At 40.2% G+C, this 25,801-nt stretch overlaps 1 protein-coding gene across 2 annotated transcripts in view; it reads right to left on the bottom strand.

Annotated features, from left to right (window-relative positions):
- Nucleotides 1–25,801, bottom strand: part of Efcab11 (EF-hand calcium binding domain 11) — a 136,310-nt gene that overhangs the window by 104,680 nt on the left and 5,829 nt on the right. For both annotated transcript variants that reach the window (XM_013014213.1, XM_013014220.1), the window contains exons 4-5: nt 12,210–12,311; nt 11,237–11,327 (exon numbers count right to left, since the gene is read on the bottom strand). In XM_013014213.1, the coding sequence (XP_012869667.1) occupies nt 11,237–11,327; nt 12,210–12,311 (193 nt within the window). The remainder of the gene's footprint in view (nt 1–11,236; nt 11,328–12,209; nt 12,312–25,801) is intronic.

Raw genomic sequence — 25,801 nt, 5'->3', positions numbered from 1 at the left:
CACACATGTATTTCCACATAGTACATACTACATAGAATATGAACCATGCAACTTATGGGCAGGGACAAGATGGGGAAATTGGGGGAAACCCAAAGAAGGGATGACATCCGGAAAGAAATGTACTCATTTCTTGACTGACAAATGGTAACCCCTATGTACAAAACCTTAATGATAACAATAAAATTTTATATATATATATATATATATTGTTTTTCTTTTAACTGTATTTTTTTTTCTCTTTCCTTTTGTGGTTCTGGGAAACGAACCCAGGACATTGCACTTGCTAGGCAAGTGCTTTGCCACTGAGCTACTTCCCAGCCCAATAAAACTATATATTTTTTTAAATAAAAAAAATTACCGAGCGCCAGTGGCTCATGCCTGTAATCCTAGCTACTCAAGAGGCTGAGATCTAAGGATCGTGGTTCAAAGCCAGTCGGGGCAGGAAACTCTGTGAGACTCTTATCTCCAATAAATCACTAGAAAACAGGAAGTGGTACTGTGGCTCAAGTGGTAGAGCACTTGCCTTGAGCTGAAGAGCGCAGGGGCAGCACTCAAGCCCACAGTTCAAGCCCCAAATAAATAAATAAATAAATAAATAAATAAATAAATAAATAAATAAAAACAAAAATAAAAAATAAATTAAAAAATTTGTTTTGAGATATTTGTTTGACCACGGATCAATCAACACTTCATGTAATCTAAAAATAAAGCCACATATCTATTTACAACATACAGTGTGATATTTTAACATGTGTGCACATATGCTGTATCACCATCAAATCAGGATAATTGGCATATCCATCACCTCAAAAATGTTATCATTTTATACCTGAGTGAAAAAATATTAGTGTATACTAATTGTGCAAAGGGGTTTCGTGATAGTTCCATACATGTATATGTTCTGCTTTGATCAAATTCTCCCTCTTCTCTTGGTCTTTCTTGTTCTCCTTTCCTCTATTTTGACTATTTTCATACATGCATATAGAGTACTTCAATGACAATTGACCCCAGGACCCTCTTCTCACCATTCCCTCACTGATTTTCCTCTCCAAACTTCCCTTCTTTATACAGATGCCATTTATGGCTACACTTTTGAAGTCCAGATTTATTCAATATATGACATGTAAAAGTCCCTACGAATCCCTCAGAGAAATTCTGAGGTCAGATGAAAAACTTAGGCATATTTATTTTCTCCCTATCCAGTAAGCACTACATGAGGGTCATCAGGAAAAGGTATTTCTGAAAGAAACAACTAAACTAAAAATGCATTATCATGGAAGAGAAGACACAAAAATTCATGAAAATAGAAACCCAACAAGCATATTTCTTTGGCCAGGACGGTAGCACCGCAGGTATACCTGCTGATTATTGTCTGTGTGTGGCTATACAGGATGAGATATACCATCAAGTCTTCTTTTGAAGCATGAAGATACTTACAGATCAATAACCATATTCTCCCAAGCGATTACCCACTGTAATAACTGTGATCATATTGAGGTCATATGACTATACTTAGACTCATTCTGATGCACAAAATGATGACTGGGAATCTTTATTTTATTAGAGATTGTCCAAGAAAATGGTATGTAACAAATTGGCTGCTTATAGAAAGGAATTACAGGAAGTTACATAGTGAGGAATACTATTTTTTGAAAGAGATGCAAACGATTTGAAGAAACAAATGCTGTCTTATATCATTCTTTTTAGACTCCCTGTCTCCGTCATGACTCTTCTACCTAATATGCTGGAAGCACTTGCTTCATTCCTTCTACCACAGCTCATACCATTCTGGCCTCCACTATGGCCAGGGCATGAAATGTACATGGTCCTCCCAGAATTCCCTTTTAAAATTGTGTTCCAGTGGAGCACTGGTGGCTCACACCTGTAATCCTAACTCCTCAGGAGACTGACATCTGAGGACCAAGGTTCAAAGCCAGCCCAGGCAGAAAAGTCCATGAGACTCTTGTCTCCAATTAACCACCAAAAAGCCAGAAGTGGTAGAAATGTAGCTCAAGCAGTAAAGCCACCAACCTTGACCAAAAAACATAGGGACAGTGCCCAGTCCTTGAGTTTGAGCCCCAGGACCAGCACAAAATAAAATAAAATAAATGATTGTATTCCTAAACCTCTGCTGCCACTAACACCTGACATGGATACTATTTCATGGCATTCTTGTTTTCCACCAAATTTTAATACACCAAAAAGAGGAGCTAACTGTTCTGTGTCCTTTCAATGGTCTCCATGTAATAGAAAGTGAATTCTTATACTAGAATTGTCCACGTGACTGGAGTGTGCACTGCTGGCTCAGTATTTCCGGGGCACACCAATTGATGCCAACCCACCTGTGCATTAGGAATCCTGGGGTAGAGAAGGGGCAGGGCACTGGCCTGTGCATGACCACTTTTCGTTGCTTGGCTGGGAAGCAGAAGAAGCTTCACAGAGCTTTTGCCAACTGATAGGTGGTGGGAACAGACACAGATCAGTGCTTAGGGTAAGGTGACCTCCAGGCATGGACACATACACCTACCCAGGAAGAAGAGAACGCCAGCCCGAAATACATAGGTGGCTGACGGCAGGCAAAGTCAAAAAGAAGTGCTCAGCCAGCTCCTTGCTGACAGCTGAGGCCAAACCAGGAGCTGAAAAGTTCTAAAAACAGGAGGGGAAGGGAAATAACAAAATGCTGAACAAGGATACAGGATGACACGCTGTAACAGGGAGATGGACGAGACAAGATGTGGGGAGCAAAGAGATGGTAGGGAACAAATAATGGACGGGGTAACAATGCTCAATAGGAAATGGACTCATTACTTTGTTCGTGTAACTGTAACCCCTCTGTGCAGTATCTTTACAATAAAAAATATAAAAAATTAAAAAGTCCCCAAAACAAAGTACAGACAGTGGTCAGATTAATTCATGAAAATCAGGTGTAGGAATAAAACATAGAAAATGAAGCTACATGTGATTACAAAAACTGATTGCAGCTTAAAGTACTCGTTCCTCATTTATAAGAAATAAACCGTTAAAAAAAAACCATAAGTGAGAAGTTTACTGTCCCTTCATAGCAAGAATAAATGACAATACACCCCTAACATATTTATGTTTTTATTAGCCGCAATGCATAAGGCAGCCACACCAGGGACAGAGGAGATAAATCTATAAATTCAAGAGCTCGTGGTGTCATAGAGAGATACACACCGTATTTTATTTATCAAGTAACTAATTAAAGCAACATACAACAATAAATATCAACATTTACAAGAAAGTGACAAGCTCATCCAACATAGAAGGGGGAAAAAGGTTTTTATTTAGTAGGATAGTAAAAGAAAATTCAAATTTGGATCATTGGGATAGGGAAAATCAGGACCAGCCCTCCCCACCCCCCAAAAAAAAGATGTATAAATGTGATCAAGGGAACTATGCCACAAGAGATACAGGGGTTAGAACTAATGCAAGAAACTCTAGAAGAGACCAGTTGTTGGAGAACCATGTTAAAGAGTTTTAACTAGCCTTATTAGAGTCACTAAAGATTAAAAAAAAATAGTACAAAAGTCGCAACACGTTATTAGATAGGAAAGATGTTTCTTGTTTGAATCTTGGAATGCTAGAAACAGCCTCTTATCTGACATTCATTCTACAGTTACAAACAGTACTATCCAGCTCTTAAACTCTCTTATATTTCTGCCATTTTTAGTAGGAAAGAAAAATATAAAAAGAGCAGAAAAGAATAAACTAACAGCTGGCTCACGCCTGTAATCCTAGCTACTTAGGAGGCTGAGATAAGGGGATCTCGGTTCAAAGCTAGACCGGGCAGGAAAGTCCATGAGACTCTTATCTCCAATAAACCATTAGAAAACCGGAAGTGGCACTGTGGCTCAAGTGGTAGAGCACTCACCTTGAGCTGAAGAGCACAGGGACAGCGGCTAAGCCCAGAGTTCAAGCCCCACGACCGTCCAAAAAATAAAATAAAATAAAATAAAATAAAAAAGAATAACAACTGAGTACCAATAAAGCATCATCTTTGATACAATCTGTCTATTTTAGTATACAAGTAAACAAATTATGGCTACTAGCTCTAAGAAGAAAGTAAAGTTACAAATTTTAAACATTGAAAGGCATCTCCAACTTTGAAATACAAATTTTAAATTGTTTATGATCTTTTTTTACACAAAATATCCTTCAACCAAGAAAAGTAGTTTGTTCCTCATAACTTTCCTCTTCAGTCCAAAGTTTGCTTTCATTAATTTAGTACAAGAGGGGCTGGGAAGGTGGCTCAGTGGTAGAGCGCTTGCCTTGCATGCCTGAGGCCCTGGGTTCGATTCCTCAGCACCACATAAGCAAAAAGAAAAAAGCCAGAAGTGGTGCTGTGGCTCAAGTGGTAGAGCGCTAGCCTTGAGCTGGAGAGCTGAGGGACAGCGCCCAGGCCCAGAGTTCAGGCCCCACGACCCCCCCCAAAAAAAATTTAGCACAAGAACAAAATAATTTGTATGCCCTAAGCAAGCACCCACTAAAAACAAAACACAAGGCTCTGAGTTAAAACCCCCTAGTACCAACAAAAATAAAAGAAGTAATAAAAGGTTATGAAAAATTGGCAGCTACAATTCAAGAATGAAATCTAAGAGGAAAAGAAAAGAAAGCCAAACAGGAGAAAGGCACATTGAACACAGCACAAAAGAGAGGAGACACTGAAGAAAACACACTGCGTAGTAAGTAAAGCAGGCATCTGATAAAGCAATTGACAAGAATACTTAAGAGTCTTATAACACAAGAATTACTCAGCATTTCAAAGGAAATGGTGACTCAGAAATATCAGCATTTGATCCATTCTATAATTTAAGTGCAATTACCCAGATGAGTGTATATGTGCATATATAAAAATATGAGAAATATATTTAAAATAAAAGGTCACAGAGGCTATGGTACTTATGATCACCAGAAAAGGACAAGTTTCAGCTCAACAAAAACTTTGGAGGTAAGCTCTGAATTCATTTAACTCTAGAACAAAGATGACACAGAGAAGCAACTGTTATCACAAGACACAAAGTGAACGTTATCAACCCTGAGTATGTACACACACACACACACACACACACACACACACACACACACACACACACACACCCCTAAGTGTATATGAGTTTGTGTGTACATATATACACATAGATATAAACCATATTGCATTTGACCAAAGTACATTCTGTATATATAAGTATCACAGTGAAACCTCTTTGCACAATTAGTTTGGATTAATAAGAAATAAAACTGGCAAGGCACTGGAGGCTAATACCCATAATCATCTCTATTCAGGAAGCTGAGATCTGAGTTAGAGGTGCAGTTTTTTCAGTTAGAAATCAGCTGGGGGGAAGTGGCGCTGTAGCTCAAGTGGTAGAGTGCTCGCCTTGAGCTGAAGAGCTGAGGGACAGCGCCCAAGCCCAGAGTTCAAGCCCCACGACCGACCAAAAAAAAAAAAAAAAAAGAAATTAGAAATCAGCTGGGGTAGAAAAGTCAAGACCGCAAAAAGTGAGGCTGAAAGCATGTTCAAATGATGAGTGCTGGTCATTAGCAAAAAAAGTAAAAGGAACAAGGGTTCAAGGCCCTAGCGTTAAAGGCCTGGTACCAACATACATGTATTCATACATCTATACATGCATGCATGCATGCAGACATACAGGGCACACTAATTATTCATGATAAAATCACTAAATATCACCACAATATTTAAGCATTCCACTACCTTAAATATTTATGTTTCTTTGGGTCTGGCTTACTTTGCTTACTATAATTTTTTTCCAAGTCATTCCATATCCTTATGAATGGGCAATGTCATTCATTCTGATAGAAACACAGTATTCCACTGTGTATATATACCATGTCTTTTTGATCCATTTATCTGCTAAGGGGCATATCTGGGTTGATTCCATATCTTAGCTATGGTAAATAATGCTGCAGTGAACATGGTTGTGCTGGTGGCTTTAGTGTGGCCTTGTTTGTGGTCATTTGAGTAAATGCCCAGGAGTGGGATTGCTGGGTTATAGGGGAGCTCTATATTTAGTCTTTTGAGGAACCTCCACATTGCTTTCCGGAGTGATTGAACAAGTTTACACTCTCACTAACAAAATATGTAGTAGCATTCCCTTGATAGTGGCCATGCTAACTAGGGTGAGATGGAATCTCAATGTTGTTTTGATTTGCATTTCTTTTATAGCCAGAGATGTTGAACATTTTTTCATATGTCTATTGGCTATTCTTATTTTTTCTTCAGAGAAGTTTCTCTTTTAAGTCTATAGCCCACTTCATGGGTTGTTGGCTGCTTGGATTCCTTGGATAGTTTTAGCAGAGGATTAAAAGGGCTCAATGGCTACGTGCATATGATCATATAAAATAATACTTATTGAAATGAACTCCAAGAAATGGAAACAAGAGGTTTTTCTAGTATACTGTTTGCAGTTGTTTCTTTTTCCCCCTTTGGTTTATTCCCTGTTGTCACTGTTTTTGATTTTTGTACCCTTTGTCTTGTGTATACATTTATCTGATTTGGGGAAGGGAAGGGGAATCACAGAAACAGTGGGACAAAGGGTGAACCAATGCAACAGCGATACTCAGTAGACACTATATTGGAAATGAACTTTACAACTTGGGGGGAGGAGAGTAAAGGGGAGGGAAAGCAGGGGAGAACAAGTGAGGGGTAACACTGTTTGAAAAGAAATGTACTAATTACCTTACTAATATAATGGTAATTCTGCTATAAATCACCTTTCCACTCAAATAAATAAATAAATAAATGTATGTCTTGTTTAGTTATTGTGACACTCTGAATTAATGAATGATGCATCATTATTGCTCACATTAGAAAGCGAAATGACTCTTTGATGCATAATGTCCAAGTCTCTTTGAATAATTTATTACTTGTTTGTTTATTGTTTTATTGAAGCTTGATTTGGTTTACAAAATAAAACATAGTATGAGGAATTTCCTCAATCTTTAGAAATTTCTTTGGGAAAAAACCTGTAGTCATTGAGTAGAAGATGGTAAAGATTAATTTTTTTTTTTGTCATTCAAACCACAGAGGATTTGGAGTTCAGTTAAAATTTCCCTTTCTAGTTGCCTTCCTACAGAGTACCATTAGAGATTAGCTTTCTTCTGGGTGCCTCTGGGCCTGGGAAATGAACTCTATTCACATTGGTAGATTAAGCCAAAGGCTACTCCAGGTTCTCAAAAAGTGAGTTTAGCCTTGCTGGGCACGAGTGGCTTACATTTGTAATCCTAGCTGCTCAGGAGGCTGAGATCTGAGGATTGCGGTTCAAAGCCAGCCTGGGCCAGAAAGTCTATGAGACTCATATCTCCAATAAACAACCAAAAAAGCTGGAAGTGGTGCTGTGTCTCAAGCGGTAAAGAACTAGCTTTCAGCAAAAGAAGCTCAGGGCAGTGCCCAGGCCCTGAGTTCAAGCTCCATGACCAGCAAAAACAATGAATGTAGACTTGAAAACAAACATTATCAAAGTTTACATCACTAACAGTCTCAAAGGCTGATTCTTATTTTCTTATTTTTAAAAACTGTACCAAAAAAATAGGGCTTTGTGTGTTACACATCTCTATTTCTATAACAAATATTTGCTCTCCTTTTTGAGCTTACAACATCACTTAATATTTTTATTTATCATTTATTCTGGGTTTATGTTGTTAATATAATTAAAAATATGTAACAGTTTAAACTCTGAGAGTCCATCACACTCTAGTTAGATTGTCCAACATTGTGAAATCCAAACAATCAATGTTGGTGGGGATGTGGGGAAAAGGGAACTCTATTACACTGTTGGGAATGTAAACTAGTACAACCACTCTGGACAGCAGTCTGGAGGTTCCTCAAAAAACTCAATATTCTTCCCTACAACCCAGCCATACCACTCCTGGGCATTACCCAGAACATCATAAGATAGGATACTGTAAAAACACACATCCACGTTCACTGCCACACTATTCACAATAGTCAAGTTATGGAAACAACCCAGATGCCCTACAATAGATGAGTGGATCCAAAAAATGTGGTTCCTATAGACAATGGAATTTTACACCACCATTAGAAAGAAGAATACTATGTTATTTGCAGGGAAATGGATGGACCTAGAACAAATCATGCTAAGTGAAGTAAGGCAAGCTCAGGGGAACAAACAGCATATGTTTTCCCTCATATGTGGAAGCTACATCTAAAATACATTGGGACATAATAAATTATACAGGACTCTAGGCATTAACACACAGTGAGACCAAAGGAAGATACTCTTAGGGGAGAAGGCAAGGCTCAATGCCTCTGTGCCTCTGATAGAAAATAGTATTTAGCAAAATGAACTTTAGGAAACAGGAACAGAGATTTTTTTTCTTTTCTTTTCTGTTTTGTTTGTTCCTTTACCTGTCTTTGGGAGGGTAATGGAGGCACAGAAATGGAGTGTGTCACTAGAGATTTCTAGTAATACTCATTAAGAATAACTGTTACTTGATATACTGAACATCTTTGTTTTAATCCTTTGTCAACTTGAAGTTCAACTTATTTTTATTTTTGTTTTATTATTGTTTTGTGCCAGTACTACAGCTTGAAGTGTGGGTCTGGGTGCAGTCTCTTAGTTTTTTTGCTCAAGGCTGTTGCTCTACGACTTGAGCCACAGCTCCATTTCTGTCTTTTCTTGGTGGTTAACTAGAAATAAGAGACTCACAGAGTTTTCTGCCTAGGCTGGCTTTGAACTTCAACTTATTATATACTTAGTTTTAATGGCTATCATAGATGTCTCATGCAATTATGTATCCCTGAATGAGAAAAGGCCCTAATGATCTCAGTTTTTAATTCTATCCTTGAATAATGGTTTACAAGATTTTCAAACATTATTATTGTTGTTATGTTATTATTATTATTATTTTGTCATAGCTAGCAAATGTCCATCTTTCCTTATATAACAGTCACTTATGAAAATTTATTAGTTATAAAACTTTCACATTAAAAAAAATGTGATACAAGCACAGTAGCTCACACCTGTAATCCCAGTGGAAATGGTGAGGATCATGATTCAAGATTGGCCTGGACAAAAACTTACAAGACCTCCACCTCAACCAATAAGCTGGGCAGGTGGTGCACACTTCTTATTCCAGTTACACAAGATGCATAAATATGAGGACTATGATCTAGGCCAGCCCAGGTGAAAATGCATAAAGGACTCGGGGCATAGCTCAAGCAGTAGAGCATCTGCTAGCCTGCATAAAGCTCTGAGTTCATACCCCAGTACTACCAATGAATCAAAAAACACAACAAAACACAAAAAAGTACCCTAAAACCATTGACTCTTCATGAGCTTTTCTGAATCCAGATTAGAACCCTCTCTTTCCAATTTAGTGAGTATAGATGTGAAAACTTTTAATATATGGCACCTACCATTTTTTAATATATTCACATTTTCAAATATCTATATTAAAAGGAATACATTCTCATTTTTCACTTGCTTCTTCTGGGAACAGATACTTTTCTCACTCATTGTTAAAACACTGCTTCTACTAGGAAAGGGTACATGGAAGTATATTTTTCAAAAAATCTCTACAATGCCGCATATACGATAACCACTGAAACATAAAATGGTCAGTAAATGTGGACAGCTTTTTTAAAAAGCAAATGGTTAAGATTTTCCATTTTCCTTGTTAAAACAACCTCTAGAAGGTAGAAATACATTGCTATTCAATTACCCATCTCTTCAAGAAGTATATAAAAAGATGCTAGTATGCTTAAAAGAATTGACTTTCACTGAATGAAGCAAGTATAAAGTATAGCCCTTCTCTGCCCCTCTTCAGTAGCTTGCACAGGTTTGTTTGCCTGTGAACTGTGCAGGTGCAGCAAATGAATTTCAAATACATCACTGTGGTAGTGATGATGTTGAGTCCTGAGTCAACTAACCTGTTCAGTGATTTCTATTGAGCAGGGCTGGCTCATTAAATTTTCTCTCTAATGAGAATATCTGATGTCTCCCATTATCCGTTCCCTCCCCTTTCTCAGCCTTGGCACGTCAGCCAGTGGGTACATGATAACTTGTTCAAAGCAGAGCCTACATTTTCTAAGCTCCTCTACCTGCTCCCTTGCAGAGGTACATAGCCCCAATGGAAATACTGGTCTCTGGGATATAAGGAGGATTAATAAATACACAGCCTTTTAAAAAGAGTGCAGATCTGCCTCCTTTGCCACAAACTAGCTGGAATTTAGATTTGGTGACTGTAACTTAAGCAGCCATCTTGAAGCAAAGGGCAGCCATGTATAAGGAAGCTATAGCAACAAGAAAGGGAGACCCAGGTCCTTTACAACTCTGTTACTTTCATGCAGATGTGGGTTGCCATTCTTATACATGAGAGAAATGCATATACATCTTTGCTGAAGTGACTCTCACCAAACCCTAACTAACACACATGGTGACAGTTCATGGCAGATGTCAGAGATGAGAGAGCCCTGCCATTTTCCCATATCCACATGAGCTTGTGCTATGAAGATTACCTTCAATCTGTGGATTTCTAAGAGAAACTACCTTTAAGCCACTTGACCATTTTGTCAGGATTAGTTCAATATAATTTTTTTTTTTGTCTGTCATGGGGCTTGAACTCTGGGCTTGGGCGCTGTCCCTGTGCTCTTCAGCTCAACATGAGCACTCTACAACTTGAGCCATAGCGCCACTTCCTGTTTTCTAGTGGTTTATTGGAGATAAGCATCTCACAGACTTTCCTGAAGGCTGACTTTGAACCATGATCCTCAGATCTCAGCCTCCAGAGTAGCTAGGATTATCAGGCCAGCTGATAATGATATAATCTTTAAACCACTTTATCAGCTGTCTGTGAACTGCAGTCTGCATCCACAGCTTAGAAAGCAAACAAAGGCCATCATTAGTCACCCTCATAATCTCTCTCCAGACAATTCAAGAGCCACATGTACCCTGCACCATGGGAGAACCTCAGTATCCACATTCAAAAATATATATTCACACTTTTTGATTGATAATGTAAATATACCAAGTGCTCGCTTTCTTCCTGCTACTGTCAGAGGTGTGGCTGGAGTCACAGCTGACTACAGATTGCCTTTCAGGAGCTATGAAATACTGTGTTGAGATGGAAGTATCCAGCCGCAGAAAATTAGCACAGACTTCCCCATAAAACTATAAACTCACAGAGACAATGGTCAATCAAATAGTAAAGACTGACATCAAGATTTTAAGAGCCTTACCTGAACACCTCAATCACAGTCCTTTCTGGCAACCTGGGAGCCACTTGCCTAAATGCCTTTTTGAAATCTTCCAAAGTTAAAAATCCACGATCTATTTGAAAACATATGACATTCACTTACTTCTGTAAACTCTGTGAACTATTACTTCAATCCAAATATTTATTTAAATATGCTGTTACAAAGAAAGTAGTAATTTATAGGTGAGCTTACATTGAAGGTAATCTGAGATGACCTCGGTGGGAGAATTTAAGAATCTAGTGAAATTCTCCCCTTCAGTACATTTCCAAATTACTTGGAAGGTCATTGCCAGCACTGGCCTTTGGCTGGTTCTTTTAGTCCTGGGGAAAAGACTACCTAGAGCTATGGCTGCCATAATACCATTAGGCTTTGAGTCTGTGAATTGCCAAAAACATTTCAGTCTTCAAGATTCACTTAGTTTCTTATTTAGTATTAGATTTATGATACATTAATATACAGAAAGAAATCCTAACAGCAGTCAAGACACAGAGTCTAGAAACCCCATTCATCTTCTCTGGGTGGATCTGTGAGGTTGGAGATCTGCAGACACCTTTTCAGCCACAGCCAGTATGGGAAACAACTCCCCAGCCACATGTGGGTCAACACAGGAGCTGTAAGCAGAAGCAGTTCAGTCTCCTATCCTTTCACAAGTGGCCCTAGCCCATATCCACCCATGCTGTCACCACAGTGCAGTACAATATGTAAGTACAGAGGTATAGTCTATGTTATATAAAAGTGCAAATATTATCTCATCAATAGTCTACGCCGAGAACTTACGATCACAATAGAGGAAACAAAATTCCCACTAATACCTAAGATATTAGCAAAAGATTACAGTAAAATACTTCTCCAAGTATATATTGCATATCTGACTCCCTGAGTAGTCATTTCTATTTCTAATTCCTTAACAGCAATTTTTAGTATCAAAACATTTTAACATTTTAAAGAGACTTACAGTGCACATCAAAAGCCGTGAAGATGTGTCTTATCTCATTCCGATACAGTTGAGCTTCCTTCTTTTTCCGAACAATATTTACAAATTCCTCAAGTGATAAACCTAGAAGTCGGGGGGAAAAAATTCATTGTGAGGATGAGTATCGCTCAAAAAAAAACCAGACATGAATAGTAATAAGTATCATAAAGAAACCAATAGTCTTATGTTCATAAATGGTATTTATCCCTAGAGTTAAAAAAAAAATTCTGCAGGGCACTGGTGGCTTACACCTGTAATTCTAGCTATTCAAGAGGCTGAGATCTGAGGATGGAGGTTTGAAAGCAGGAAAGTCAGTGAGACTCTTCTCTCCAATTAACCACCAGAAAACTGGAAGTGGAGCTGTAGCTCAAAGTGCTAAAGAGGCTTGAGCAATAAAGCTCAGGGACAGCACCCAGGTCCTGAGCTCAAGCCCCATGACTGACCAAAATAAAAGACAAAGAACAAAACAAAACAAAAGACATTCGGCTACTTGCTAAGTAAGTCCAACCCTAAGCAATCCATCATGAAAATGGCAGACACCCTTCTGTTCATGGAGATTTTTCTAAGGGATAAAGGACCGACGACCTTGAGAAAGTTTGAACTTGGCCTCTAACAGATCTAAAAGATGGGCATAAAGCTACTTATTAAATAGGGTTTCTCCTAATTTTCTTTCTTTATGCTACTTTGATCTCTCTCTCTCTCTTTTTCCTAAACAGATGTCATTTCAGCAGGGTGCTTTTTTTTACTTCCAACTGGGAGATCAGGTCAGAGAAGTAGTTTCTCAAAAGTCAATACCAATTGCAACCCCCCAGATAAAGGTGGAGAGAATATTCCATAAACAATAGAGCTGGCTCTACTCCCAGCCCTGGCTACACCCCACAATGTGCCCAGCAGCTTCGGGCTTAGCTTCCTGTGACTCGCCTAATAAAAGAGCCCAGCAGGATAATGTGAGATTGGATACTGTGCTTACAATGTCTATTAAACTGAATTCTAATGTGATCTTTGCAGTAGGTTTAAGAAGCAGAGCCAAGAATTTAAACATGTGAGTTGAGCTCAATATGTGTGTGTATATATATTTAGAGAGAGAAGTTCATTTTTATAATGCTTGATTTCCATTTTTAAAAAGCTATCATTCTGTTTTAAAAATAGACCAACTCATGTAATAAACCACATGGGACATTTTGCTTTGTAGTAAAGCCACGGGTGTTCAGCCTATCTTTCCTAAAATAGACTTTTTTTGTTCTAAAATAGATTTTTTGTATTTTTTGTTGTTGGTGGTGGCGGTCATAGGGCTTGAACTCTGGACCTGAGCACTGTCTCTCAGCTTTTCAGCTCAAGCCTAGTGCTCTTATCACTTGAGCCATCATGCCACTTCCAGTTTTCTAGTGATTTATTGGAGATAAGAGTTTCACAGACTTTCCTGCCTGGGCTAGCTCTGAACCATGACCTCAGATCTCAGCCTCCTGAGTAGCTAGGATTACAGGCATGAGCCACCAGCAGCCCAGCTCTAAAACAGTTTAAAAATGCCAAAAATAGGGGCTGGGAAGGTGGCTCAGTGGTAGAGTGCTTGCCTTGCATGCATGAGGCCCTGGGTTCGATTCCTCAGCACCACATAAGCAGAAAAAGCCAGAAGGGGCTCTGTGGCTCAAGTGGTAGAGCACTAGTCTTGAGCTGAAGAGCTGAGGGGCAGCGCCCAGGCCCAGAGTTCAGGCCCCACAACTGACCAAAAAAAAAAAAAAATGCTAATGCTAATAATAATCCCCTTAATTTGCCTAGGTTCTCTTATTCAAAGTCAAGGATTTAATTTTAAAAAGTCAAAGATTTAATAAAAAAAAAACCAATTCAGATTTATATTTTTTAGGACTCTCTGGAAACATACAGGGAAGAGAGTCTGGTTCCAAGGAAAACACTGGCTCAGTTGGGATATAGGGGGTCATTAGGTAAGAGCCACATGAGCACACTAGGCCACAGAAAGAGACTGGGGGAACACTTGGAGCACAGCCTAGTGAGGGAGAGGCCTCTTACAGGAGATACTTAGATAAGACCTAAGCATCAATGAAAGCAGTCTATGCCAAGATCACCAGTTGGGAAGGTGGGAAAATGAAAAGAGGCCACGTATGGCTGGAAAACCTGGAAAACCGTGAGAAGACCAAAGAGGGAGAGAGTGAAAAAGGGAGGGGGAAAGTGGGAGAGAGGGAAGGAGAGAAGACAAGGCTGGTACAGGAGGCAGGGTCAGATCTCATAGGTCCTCTTGAGCCAAAGGGAATAATCTGGGCTTCATTTAAATTGCAATAGGAAGCAATAAAAGGTTTGAGTTGAGAATTGTCATGATCTGATTGCAATTTTTTTTGGGGGGTGCCAGTATTGGGGTTTGAACTCAAGGCCTGGGTGCTTATCCCTGAGTTTCTTTTGCTCAAGGATAGAGCTCTACCTACTACTTGAGCCACAGCTCCCCTCCCAGCTTTTTTGGTAGTTAATTGGAGATAAGAGTCTTACAGACTTTCCTACCCTGGCTGGCTTCAAACCATGATCCTTAGTTGTCAACCTTCTGAGTAGCTCGTACTACAGGCAGGAGCCACCGACGCCTGGCCTGATCATCTTTATCACAGAAGTGATCTGAAAAACGTTACTTCCAGTCCTGCAATTTTGTTGGTTCTCTCAGTCCCAGAGAAATGACTATCTACAGACATGGCTGCCACAGTAGCTTTAGGCTTGGAATGTTTGTGGTGGGGTGGAAATAAGACGGCAAGCATAACCTATAAATTCTGAGTTGAGGGGTGCTTTAAGGAGAGGAGAGTTGGATGCCAGTGGCTCACACCTGTAATCCTAGCTACTCAGGTGGCTGAGATCTTAGGATTTTGGTTTGAAGGCAGGCTGGGCAGAAAAATTCCCATGAGACTCTTATCTCCAACTAACCACTCAAAATTCAGAAGTGGCACTGTGGCTCAAGTGGTAAAGTATTAGCCTTGAGCATAAAGAGGCTCAGGGACAGTGCCCAGGCCCTGAGTTCAAGTACTACAAGCTCAAAAAATAAAATTTAAAATAGAATTTTAAAAAAGATGAAGTCTGGATAAAGAGGAAGACTGGTGGGGAGGAGTTGTGACTGGAATATGACAAGCATCCAATGCTATACAAACAACTAAGGGGAAGCTGCAGAGAAGCAAGCAAGGCACATTTCCCAGCATCCACTGGGGCATCTGGACTATGTCCAACCAACACCTATCCTGCCAAATACCTTAAGTCATCTCACGATGCCCAATAGTGATATAAGCTATGTAAATAATTGTTAGTGTTAAGGGCAGACGGACAAAGTCTGTGCATGTTCAGTACTGACACCATGTGCACGTGGCTGAAGCACAGCACCTGCGCTCCATGGGGTTGACTGCACTGTACTAAATTAGCATGGGTAGCCCTTCCCCCTCCCTGTAGATGCGAAGGATAGCAACTGATGATGTAGGTCCACTGCCATTGAGTCGCCCAGTGACCAGAGAACATACTTTAAAATGCTAGCTGAAGTTAACATTGAAGTTTAGTCAGCCATACTGACAGAAGAGCATATCCACAACATTAATTTCATGAACCTCAAAAGCAAATAAATTAAGTTGCTTCTGGAGCTGTTGAAATTTTAATTTCTTTTCTTTTCTTTCTTTCCTTTTTTTTTTTTTTTGACAGTCAAGTGGTTTGAACTCTGGGCCTAGGCACTTCAGCTCAAGGCAAGCATTCTACCACTAGAGCCACAGTGCCACTTCCTGTTTTCTGAGTGGTTTATAGAGATAAGAGTCTCATGGACTTTCCTCCTCAGGCTGGCTTTGAACCACGATACTCAGATCTCAGCCTCCTGAGTAGCTAGGATTATAGGTGTGAGCCACCAGCACCAGGCTTCAATTCTTCATTAATTTCTTCATTGATGATGGCAGATTTTATGGTGGTCTCCCTAGCAAAATCCCCAGTGCTCTGAGCACCTGCTACCTTTGGTTATAGAAGCATACCACCTGAAAAGCACCTTCTCCTTTATTTCTGCTTCTATCTCCTTCCAGATGTAGCTTGAGCATCATCTCCATCTTTGAGGCTTCCCTGATTTCTCCTAGTAAAGTCACTTTGCTGTGATGGAGTCCAGTGTTTGTGATTAGGATCTGTGGTAATTATCTGTTCACACTTGCAGGGAAAGTAGTTTGCACTGTCCAGAATTTCATCTCTAAGACTTTGCCTGTGTTCTACATGTCGTGGACAGCTATTACATGTTTGCTGAATAAGTAATATGCAATGAACAAATAAGAACAAATAAAAGCTGAGCATGGTAGCTCATATCTATAATCCCATCTACTTTGGAGAAAGAGATCAGAAAGACCCAGGCTGAAGGCCAGCCTAAGCATAAAAGTTAGCTAGACTCCATTTCAATTTAACAAGCCAGATATCCTAGCTATGTGGGAAGCCAAAGGTAGGAGGACAATGGCCTGAGGATGGTTCTGGGCAAAAACACAAGATCCTACCTGAAAAATAACCAAAGCAAAAAAGTTAGGGGTGGCTAAAAGGACAGAGCATTTGCTTAGTGAACTCAAGCCCTGAATTCAAACTTCAGTACGGCTAAAAAGAACAACTAGAACCAGAGACCAGTAGCTCGCATCTGTAATCCTAGCTTCTCAGGAGGCTGAGGTCTGAGGATCATGGTTCAAAGCCAGCTTGGGCAGAGACTCATCCCCAATTAACCACCAAAAAACTGGAAGTAGTACTGTGGCTCAAGTTCGTAGTGCCCTAGCCTTCAGCAAAAAAGTCCGAGTTTGAGACCCATCAACGACCAAAACTAAAACAGAAACAAAAAAGTAGGAAGATGTTATTTCTAGTTTTCAGCAAAAAGCATTAAGATGTGTTTATAATTTAGAAGAACTTACAACTCATCTTATAACTGCAAAGTAATGCCCAGAAAGTAGGTCACTTTATTCACATAGCCAGCAAAATGAACTGTCATTGTAGAAACTCCAACTTCAATATATAGACGATAATCTAGTACAAAATAAACAAAATTCAGAGAGTGGGAAAATGCACTTGATTTATCACTGCATCTGACTTAGAGAAATGATGGGGCTATGGCACAGTCCTACGGTTTGATGCATGAGTGTGTAGTGGTATAGTGCCTGCTATGAGCCAAGAAACTGTGTGAGAGCACAGCATTAGGCCCTGAGTCCAAGCCTCCTGCCCCCCCCTCCACCCCCCTCCACACACACACACAATGTAGAAAGAGATTACCTGGGAAAAGGAAAGGGGACCTGGGGGAAGGGGAACAAGAGAAAGCCGAGCAGAAGTGGAGAACATAATCTAAGAACGTTATATGTGTGTATGAAAATGTCATAAAGAAATCTATTATTTTGAACCGTGAATATATGCTAAAAACCAAATACATTATGTATTCGGATGCCACATATGTATTTGGAGCTATAAAATATCCAGGCCTGTATTTCACACTCTTGGAGTATTAAAAAGCAAATGTTCTTTAGTTTTTATTAGGAGAAAAATGTATGCAGATTTAAATTGTATGTTTTATTACAGCTTAGAAAGAATCTAATAAATAACACAAGTAACTTGGTACACTGATCGAGTTCTTTTATACTGCTCCCCCAGTAACACACCTTATATTTTATATAAAGTTGATTTTGACTCGAAGGGGAGGGGTCAAAGCACTGAGGACATACTAAATTGTGCTTTCTAGCATGCCCTGCCCCCATGCTGTCTTCCAGAAGGATACACATACAAACCAAATCCCTTTTCTGAAAAGACAGAGGCTTCGCTGAGCTTGGCTCTCCTGTTGTAACAATGTGATCACTTCCCAAAGCTAATAATTTACTATTCTTAAAGCTCTGCAATATAAGCACACTAATGTAAGTTTTGTATCTCTTGCTGCTTTTTAAATGGCCTAGAAATAGAATTCCTAGTGTTAGCTCCACCTGCTGTCACAATATTCAAACCTGAAATTACCACCTCACAATACTTTCAATCATTCCATTGGAACCAGGTTTTGTATCCAATGAGAAATGTATTACCAGTATTCTCCCTAGAGTCAAAGAATAGGTTTGGAAAATTCCACTTCCATATACAATGTTGACTTTTCTATGTACAGTGTTCCACTGATAACAGTTACCCAAAGACTCTATACTGGAGTTACAAATTAATATCACCACACACAGGTGGATCTGTGTGCTCACCTGCATTTATAAATATGTCTACAGAAGGTCTTCAGACACTGCCTGTGTACTTGGACTCTGTATCAGCAGTCTGCACTTTTCTTTCCTAGTAGGAAAGTTCCTTAATAAAACAGGTTTATTTCGGCTCAGCAGGAGCTCATGGAAAAGGAAACTGCTCACTGGATGGCAGCAGAGAAGTACAGAAGGAAAGAAAGAAAGAGACTGGTGTTCTAATATTTCCTTCAAGGGCCCACCAATGACCTAAGTTCCTTCTGCTAGGCTCTGCCTTCTCAAGGTTCCTCTTCTTCCTGGTAGCAGCACAGGCTAAGAACCAAACACCCGAGTCCTGGTCTCTGAAGGGTACTTAAAGTCCACACCATGCCAAGCACCGATCCTCTTTACAAACCCTGACTCTGAAAGTCTACACTTCTCACACAACTGGGAAAACACCCCCTCCCATTTTATAACCTATCCCCTCAGTAAAATGGACTCTTTTCATGTTCTCTAATGAAAACAGCTATTTATTTTCACATCTCAAACTATTCAATTCGTGTGATATAGAAATATAGGCAGATGGGTTAGGGATGTTATTTCTTTTTCTACTTGTGTATGTGGTTTTTTTTTTTTGTCTTGTTTTAAAGCCATTTCTCAGGAGAGTAATCATCTTTCACCACAGGGGTGGAGATATTCAAAGAGTCCAATAAAACAATACAAAATTTCTCCTTGAAAGTTCTACTATGTGTAGTGTGTATGTGTGTACTTCACATCACTAAGCTTCAAGATTGGCACATACAGAGAAATCCTCTTGAAAGTGAAGTAGTCTAGTGTCTGTCTAGCACAGTGAGCTCAAATTAGAAACTTTAATAAACCTGGGGAGAGTTATGAAGGAAACAATAAAAATGCTAGGTTACTTGGACTGAAATCCAGTCCTCGATCAAGGGAAAGGGAAGGAGCTCATGTTCATTGTGCCATGCATTAATTCCCAAAGACTGAAAAGGCCTAAAACAAAGGACTTGCAAGAATGAAGTGACTCACACCTCAGCTCTTAGGAGGATGATATCTGAGGATCAGTTTTGAAGCCAGCCTGGGCAAGAAGAGACTCTTATCTTCAACAAACAATTAAAAAGCTAGAAGTGGAGCTGCAGTTCCAAAAGCTAAAGGACAGTTCCCAAGTCCTGAGTTCAAGTCCCAGTATCGGCAGTATTGGCACCAGAAAGTAAGTATAATGTAAGCCTGCTCTAGTTGAGAGATCAAATTCAGAATATGACTTTTGGAGGCCATGGAGGGAAAAAGGTATATGATGTGTTTGCATAAGAAGATTGTAAAAGCAGAAGCTGGAAGTTAGATCAGCAATGAGGTTGTCACAGCAAGACAGATAAGGAAAATCACAGGGCTAATAAGTTCTTCCAGCTGCCTGGAGAAAAGCAGAGAATAAAGAGAAAAGAATCTACCTTAACGGAAGAAATCAAGTTTTACTATATTACTGGGAGGAAAATGAGTAAAAATAGGTCACAACAGAAGAGAGAAATCCAACCCAATAAAACCTTATTTCCATCAAATACGGATGGGAATTGTTACCCTTTTTATTATGTACATCTCCTATTCATAAAGTTCCAAAGATCCCTCCGTGTTCACAGGGCAAAGTCCTAACACTTTGACAGTGCGATTTAAAGCCTCATTCTCCTGCTTGGCAAACTGGTCCCTAACCCATCCCAATTCTCAACTCCCATCTGATGAGAAGATGAGGCTGAACACAGATTACTTATGGTCATGAGGTGTGCAATTTATAGGTGCCAGTGGTAATAATACTCCAAGGTTCAGCTCATGATAAGATGATATATTAACTGGGCCTGGGGACACAAATCTGAATGGGGAAGTGTCAGGGGTTGTTAGAAAAGGGACAGAAATCTGGGAGCAATTCTGGCCACTGAAGGTGGACACCGTGGGGGTAGAAAACCTATGAGAGAAACCCCACAAGGGTTGTAGAGTTGTATGAAGACAGGGTCCTCACCTGCCATTAGGTAACCTGCCTTAGCCTGGCCAGCTATGTGCTGAGGACAAAGGCCACAGGAAATCTCCAGACCATTCTATGCTTTGGTGGGAGTACAAGGGGGTGGGGGGCAGGGAGGAGTGGGAAGATGATCTGAATCCAAATGCTGAGTTCTGCCTGGCAGAGCAGAGAGGCCCTCAGAGCTGGAGGAACATGGCTGACACCTCTCCACATTCACATTCACTTACACATTCTAGCCTCCGGTTTTCTCCAAATCTGAATCCCACCCACCTCCAATGGCCGACTCCCCGCACACATCTGCCTAGGAACTCTGAACTCCTAAGGGCTTTCTCTTTCTTCCCTTCCTTCCTTTCTTAAGGGGCTCCTATTTCTTTTCTTTTTCTCTTCTTCTTTCTTCCTTTTTTCTCTCTTTCCTTCCTTTGCTTCCCTCCCTCCTTTCCTTCCTTCCTTTCTTCCTTCCTGTGTCAGTCTTGAGGCTTGAACTCATAGCTTGGGTGCTGTCTCTGAGCTTTTGTGCTCAAAGCTAGCATTATACCACGTGAGCCACAGCTCTGCTTCTGGCTTTTTTTGGAGTAGTTTATAGGAAATAAGAGTTTCATGGACTTTCCTGCTCAGGCGGGCATCAAACCATCATTTTCAGATCTCAGCCTCCTGAATAGCTAGGATTACAAGTGTGAACCACTGGCACTCAGTTTCCTAGGGAGTTTTCTTGCCTGCAGCATTTGTGTAACATCTAACCATAAAAGAACTTTTTTTTTTTTTTACCTCTCTAGTATATAACATGTTGATTTTAGAAAAAAGTCACCCTAGGTTCATAATATGAAACCAGTCCAAGCAGAAAAGTATAAAAGATCTCCAATTAACTAGTAAAAAGCCAGAAGTAGAGCTGTGATTCAAATGCTAAGAGTGCTAGGCTTGAGAATAAAAACCAAAGGAGAGCACAAGGCCCTGAGTTCAAGCCCTAGTAATAGCACACATATACACACATACTAACACACACACACACACACACACACACACACACACACAGAAATCATCCTTAACATCCATATCAGTATCTTATTCTTTCCCATCCTTACATGCAACATATCCATCACTCTCTAAATGGATAATTTAATTAATTAATGGATAAATTTCTGTATGATACCATGATTATGACTTCAGGATATGGTAATCTAGCTAGGTGCCTGTAATCCTATCTACTCAGGAGGCTGAGATCTGAGGATCATGGTTCAAAGCTAACTGGGGCAGCAAAAGCCATGAAAACCACCAAAAAGCCAGAGTGGAACTGTGGCTCAAGTGGTAGAGTGCTAGCCTTGAGAGAAATAAACTAAGGGATAGCATTCAGGCCCTGAGTTCAAACCCACTACTGGTACACACGTGTGCACATTTGTGTGCTCATGCACACACACACACACACACACAAATAAACACAGCGACCTTAATTTGTATGCAGTTTTCTAATTACAGAAAAGAATGAAGCATCTAACTGAAATGAGATTACCCAGCTTTTCCTTGGTCTTTGTTCCAAAGGTGGTCCCCAAACCCCAAGATACACATAACTACAAGGCCTTACAAAGACTAGAAAATGAAAATTTAAATTTAGGAGAATGATATATGTAATAGTCAAATAACACATCGGACAAGATAGTAAGAGATAAAAGCATTCGAGCCAATTGACCATTAACCTAATCACCCACAAATTATTTTTCAATTGAACTTACACTGGATAGCATGGTTGAGTCAGACAGCCCATAATTACCATGAGGGTGAGTCAATCTCTTTGATTTTGCCATCATTCCACGTTAAAAGGTTAAAAGTCAAGTTCCTAGAAAGTGTTATAAAATGTGATCTTATAAGGAAAAAACATTCAATGCAACCAACTAGTGAAAGCAAAAATGAGGTGATTTGCCCACTGACCCATGGGACAGGGTTTGTGTGGAGTAGGGACGAGAGCTGGGTGGGCAAAGTGGGCAGTGGGTGGTTCAGCACTCACCTGGTTCTCATCCGCAGCATTTAACATACAATAAGCAAGAGCCCCAAGCTCTTAACTGCTTAACTGCTGTTATTCATGTTAAATGCCCTACAATTTATCCCACAATGCAGCCAGGATACCTGAGACCTATATACTCAGAACACGTGGCCTTCTTTTTTTGGGTCTTGGGTTTTGTTTCACATTGGTTTTCTTTATTTACACCAACATGTATTAATTATACAAAGGGATTGCATTGTGGTACCTGCATACATGCACATAGTTTTTTTTTTTAAATCTGATTCACTTTCTCTCCTCTTTATTATCCCTCTTGGATGTATGTTATTGTTGTTGTATTGGACTTGTATTGGTAGTACTAGGGTTTGAACACAGAGACTCTCTGCCTGCTAGGCAGGCTCTCTCTCTATGGCTGAGCCACACTTTCAATTCCTTATTGCACTAGCTTCAATTCCTGCAGTGATGCACACCTGGACCATAATCCACCTATTTTAAGCTTCCCATTGTTGGTGGGATAACAGGTGTACATCAATACTTCCCAGCCTTTCATCACTGGAGTCTCATGGACTTACCTACCTGGGCTGGACAGGGCTGGAATCATTATCTTTCCAATTTCATTATCTTTCCAATTTCAGTCTTACGTTGCTGAAGATGACAGGTACATGACACCCCTATATATGGTTTAAGAAGGAGTCTCATGAACTCTTCTGCCCAGGCTGGCCTCAGTGACCCTCCAAACCTCCCAAAAAGCCAGGGACCCAACAGCACCCAGTTGGGTTTTTTGCATTATTTTTGAGACAAGGTCCTCACTAGGGTCTTGCTAGGTGCCTGGGCATAAAGCTAGACCCTATTTCAAAATATCTACAGCAAAACCAGGCTTGAGTCATGGCTCAGTAGTAGAGCATCTGCCTAGCAAGTGCAAGGCCCCAAGTTCAACCTCCAGCATCACTAAATAAACAAATAACTAAATAAGAGTCTATTAACTAATTACTAGAAGATTGAAAGTCTGATCGCTTGCGTCTGTGGCTTACTAGTTAGCTGTGCCACCCTAAACAAATGATGTCCTTGCAATAGATGAATGGTTCAAATAAAAATGTGAGATATAGACAGATTTGTGGGTCCCAAAATATAACCTCCTGTGTAAATACACAAGGGCATATACATACACTTAAGATTAAGTTACTAAAATATAATATATGCCAGAGTGAAACTGCATAGAGTAAACCTTAGAACAATTATCAGTTTAACAAAATGAGAATCAGGAAGCTGAATGAGATTTTAAGAGGGGGAAGTGTTGGGAGGGGGCATTGTGAGAATGAATGAAAAAGGGAACTGGGGATAAATCAAGCCAGTATACCCAGTGTTCACATGTGATAAAAGAAGTGGAAATGTAGGGGCACTGTGGCTCAAGTGGTAGAGCGCTCGCCTTGAGCTGAAGAGCTGAGGGACAGCGCCCAGGCCCAGAGTTCAGGCCCCACGACAAAAAAAAAAGTGGAAAAGTGAGATGAGTCTGGGGAAGAGAACAGACTTTCAGGGGGAGAGCGATGGAAGGGGTGACACTTAAATCAACAAGTTACCTTGCAACCCCCTTGTACAACTTTTTGAAGTTTAGCAAATAAGAACAAAATTGGGATGTTTCTAACATCAAATGGGCTTCACTGGTAAGATCAGAGTTGTGTTAAATGTCCACAGCCTTGTGCTCCTCAAGGATCTGCACATGGTAACTGTTCAAAAAGGGACAGCTAGAATCACCACCTGCAGTCCTAACAAGTGGACTACCTATGAGAGTGTTACACAACCAAAGGAGCCTACAGATACCAGGTATGTCATATTTCATTATTTTTCTATATCATTTTATTCTTCTCTGGGGCCCACTTTCCTCATTTAGAAAAAGGGACAAAGAAAAAGGGACAGATGACTGTTTCAGGGCTTTGCTGGTTGCAAACTTCTTTCGTCTTATATAGAGAAATTATGAACAGGAATTGTACTAAAACCTTATAAAAGAGGTCATAATGCTGCATACAGAAATCAGTCTCAATCAGGGATCTGCTGCTTCCTTAGACAAAGGGCTTGAAACTTTTTTCTCCTACAAAGACATTTCCTTGTTCTTGGATGGCCTAAATAATCTTTCCCCTTCCCCATACCCCCTCTTCCTTTCTTCCTTTTTCTATGCAGATACCAGGACAGGAAATAAAGGTCTCAGATTCTCAGCTGACACTCTACCACTTGGCCACAACTCCAGCCTGGCTTCACACCAGTAAACAGGAGATGGAGTCTCATGGATTTTTCTGCCCAAACTGACTTTTGAGCAGCGATCCTCCAGGTCTCAGCTTTCTGAGTAGCTAGGATTACCTAGCACCTGTGCCCAGCTGTCTTAAACAGTTTCTGCAAATATTTGCTTGTTTGGTGACAGGCAATTTTAAAAACATCAGTGGTATCTTTTTTGCTACTTATTCTGACTGCCCTCAAATTCTCCTGGTATGTACTTTCCTTTCACACACCCTACTCTTATTTCTAATTGCTTTGATGTAGCCTGTCACTCTTCTTAATGTTCACAGACAGACTCTATCTTCTAAGAAGACTAGAAGATCTTGAGAAGCATAACCTGCATATCCAGCTACAGTCCCAAAGCAAAAACTAAGTGCATCCATCTTCAGAATCCTGCCCTTGCCTAAGGGTGGCTAAGCCAGGGTCAGCCCAGGACATAAGTCTGGACTTTGCCCCAGAGGCTGCTCAGCCACGAGGCCCTGCAGACACCTGCCATGACCTTGGTTTGAAATAAGAAGAGCTGTGGATGACACAAGTAGAATTTCCAAGTCATAGCAACCTGTGGAAACTTTGTGAAGCCGCAAATAAATAAATACCCTCTGGGAAGCCAAGATCAAGATTTACTTTCTTCTTCAAGATTAGAACGGCAAGAAGAGAGACAACATATATGAAAAGACACTTTATCTGCACATGAAGCTACTTCTATCAAGAGAAATATCCTGTAAGTGGTACTCATGGCATTAATAGGGAAGAAAGGAAATTGATGGGCTGAAATGGAGTCAGGATTGAAGGGTTCCAATAGAAAAAAGTTTGTGTGTTGGCAGTAGAGTTTGGGGGTGATTTCTTGCTGGATGGCAACTTGGATATTTATGGCTTTGAGGACTACACTTCCATTCAGGTAAATATGAAAAGCTTGCCAGATGCCAGTGGCTCACACCTGTAATCCTTGCTACTCAGAAAGCTGAGATCTGAGGATTGCGGTTCGAAGCCAGCCCAGGCAGGAAAGTCTGTGACACTCTTATCTCCAATTAACCACCAGAAAACTAGAAGTAGCACTGTGGTTCAAAGTGGTATAGCACTAGCATTGAGCAAAAAAGCTCAGGGACAGCACCCAGGCCCTGAGTTCAAG

Source organism: Dipodomys ordii, unplaced genomic scaffold (assembly GCF_000151885.1).
Source record: "Dipodomys ordii isolate 6190 unplaced genomic scaffold, Dord_2.0 Scaffold2, whole genome shotgun sequence".
NCBI classification, from domain to species: Eukaryota; Metazoa; Chordata; class Mammalia; order Rodentia; family Heteromyidae; genus Dipodomys; species Dipodomys ordii.
The sequence above is the reverse complement of the archived record's forward strand: the minus strand, read 5'-3'. Positions and strand labels throughout refer to the sequence as shown.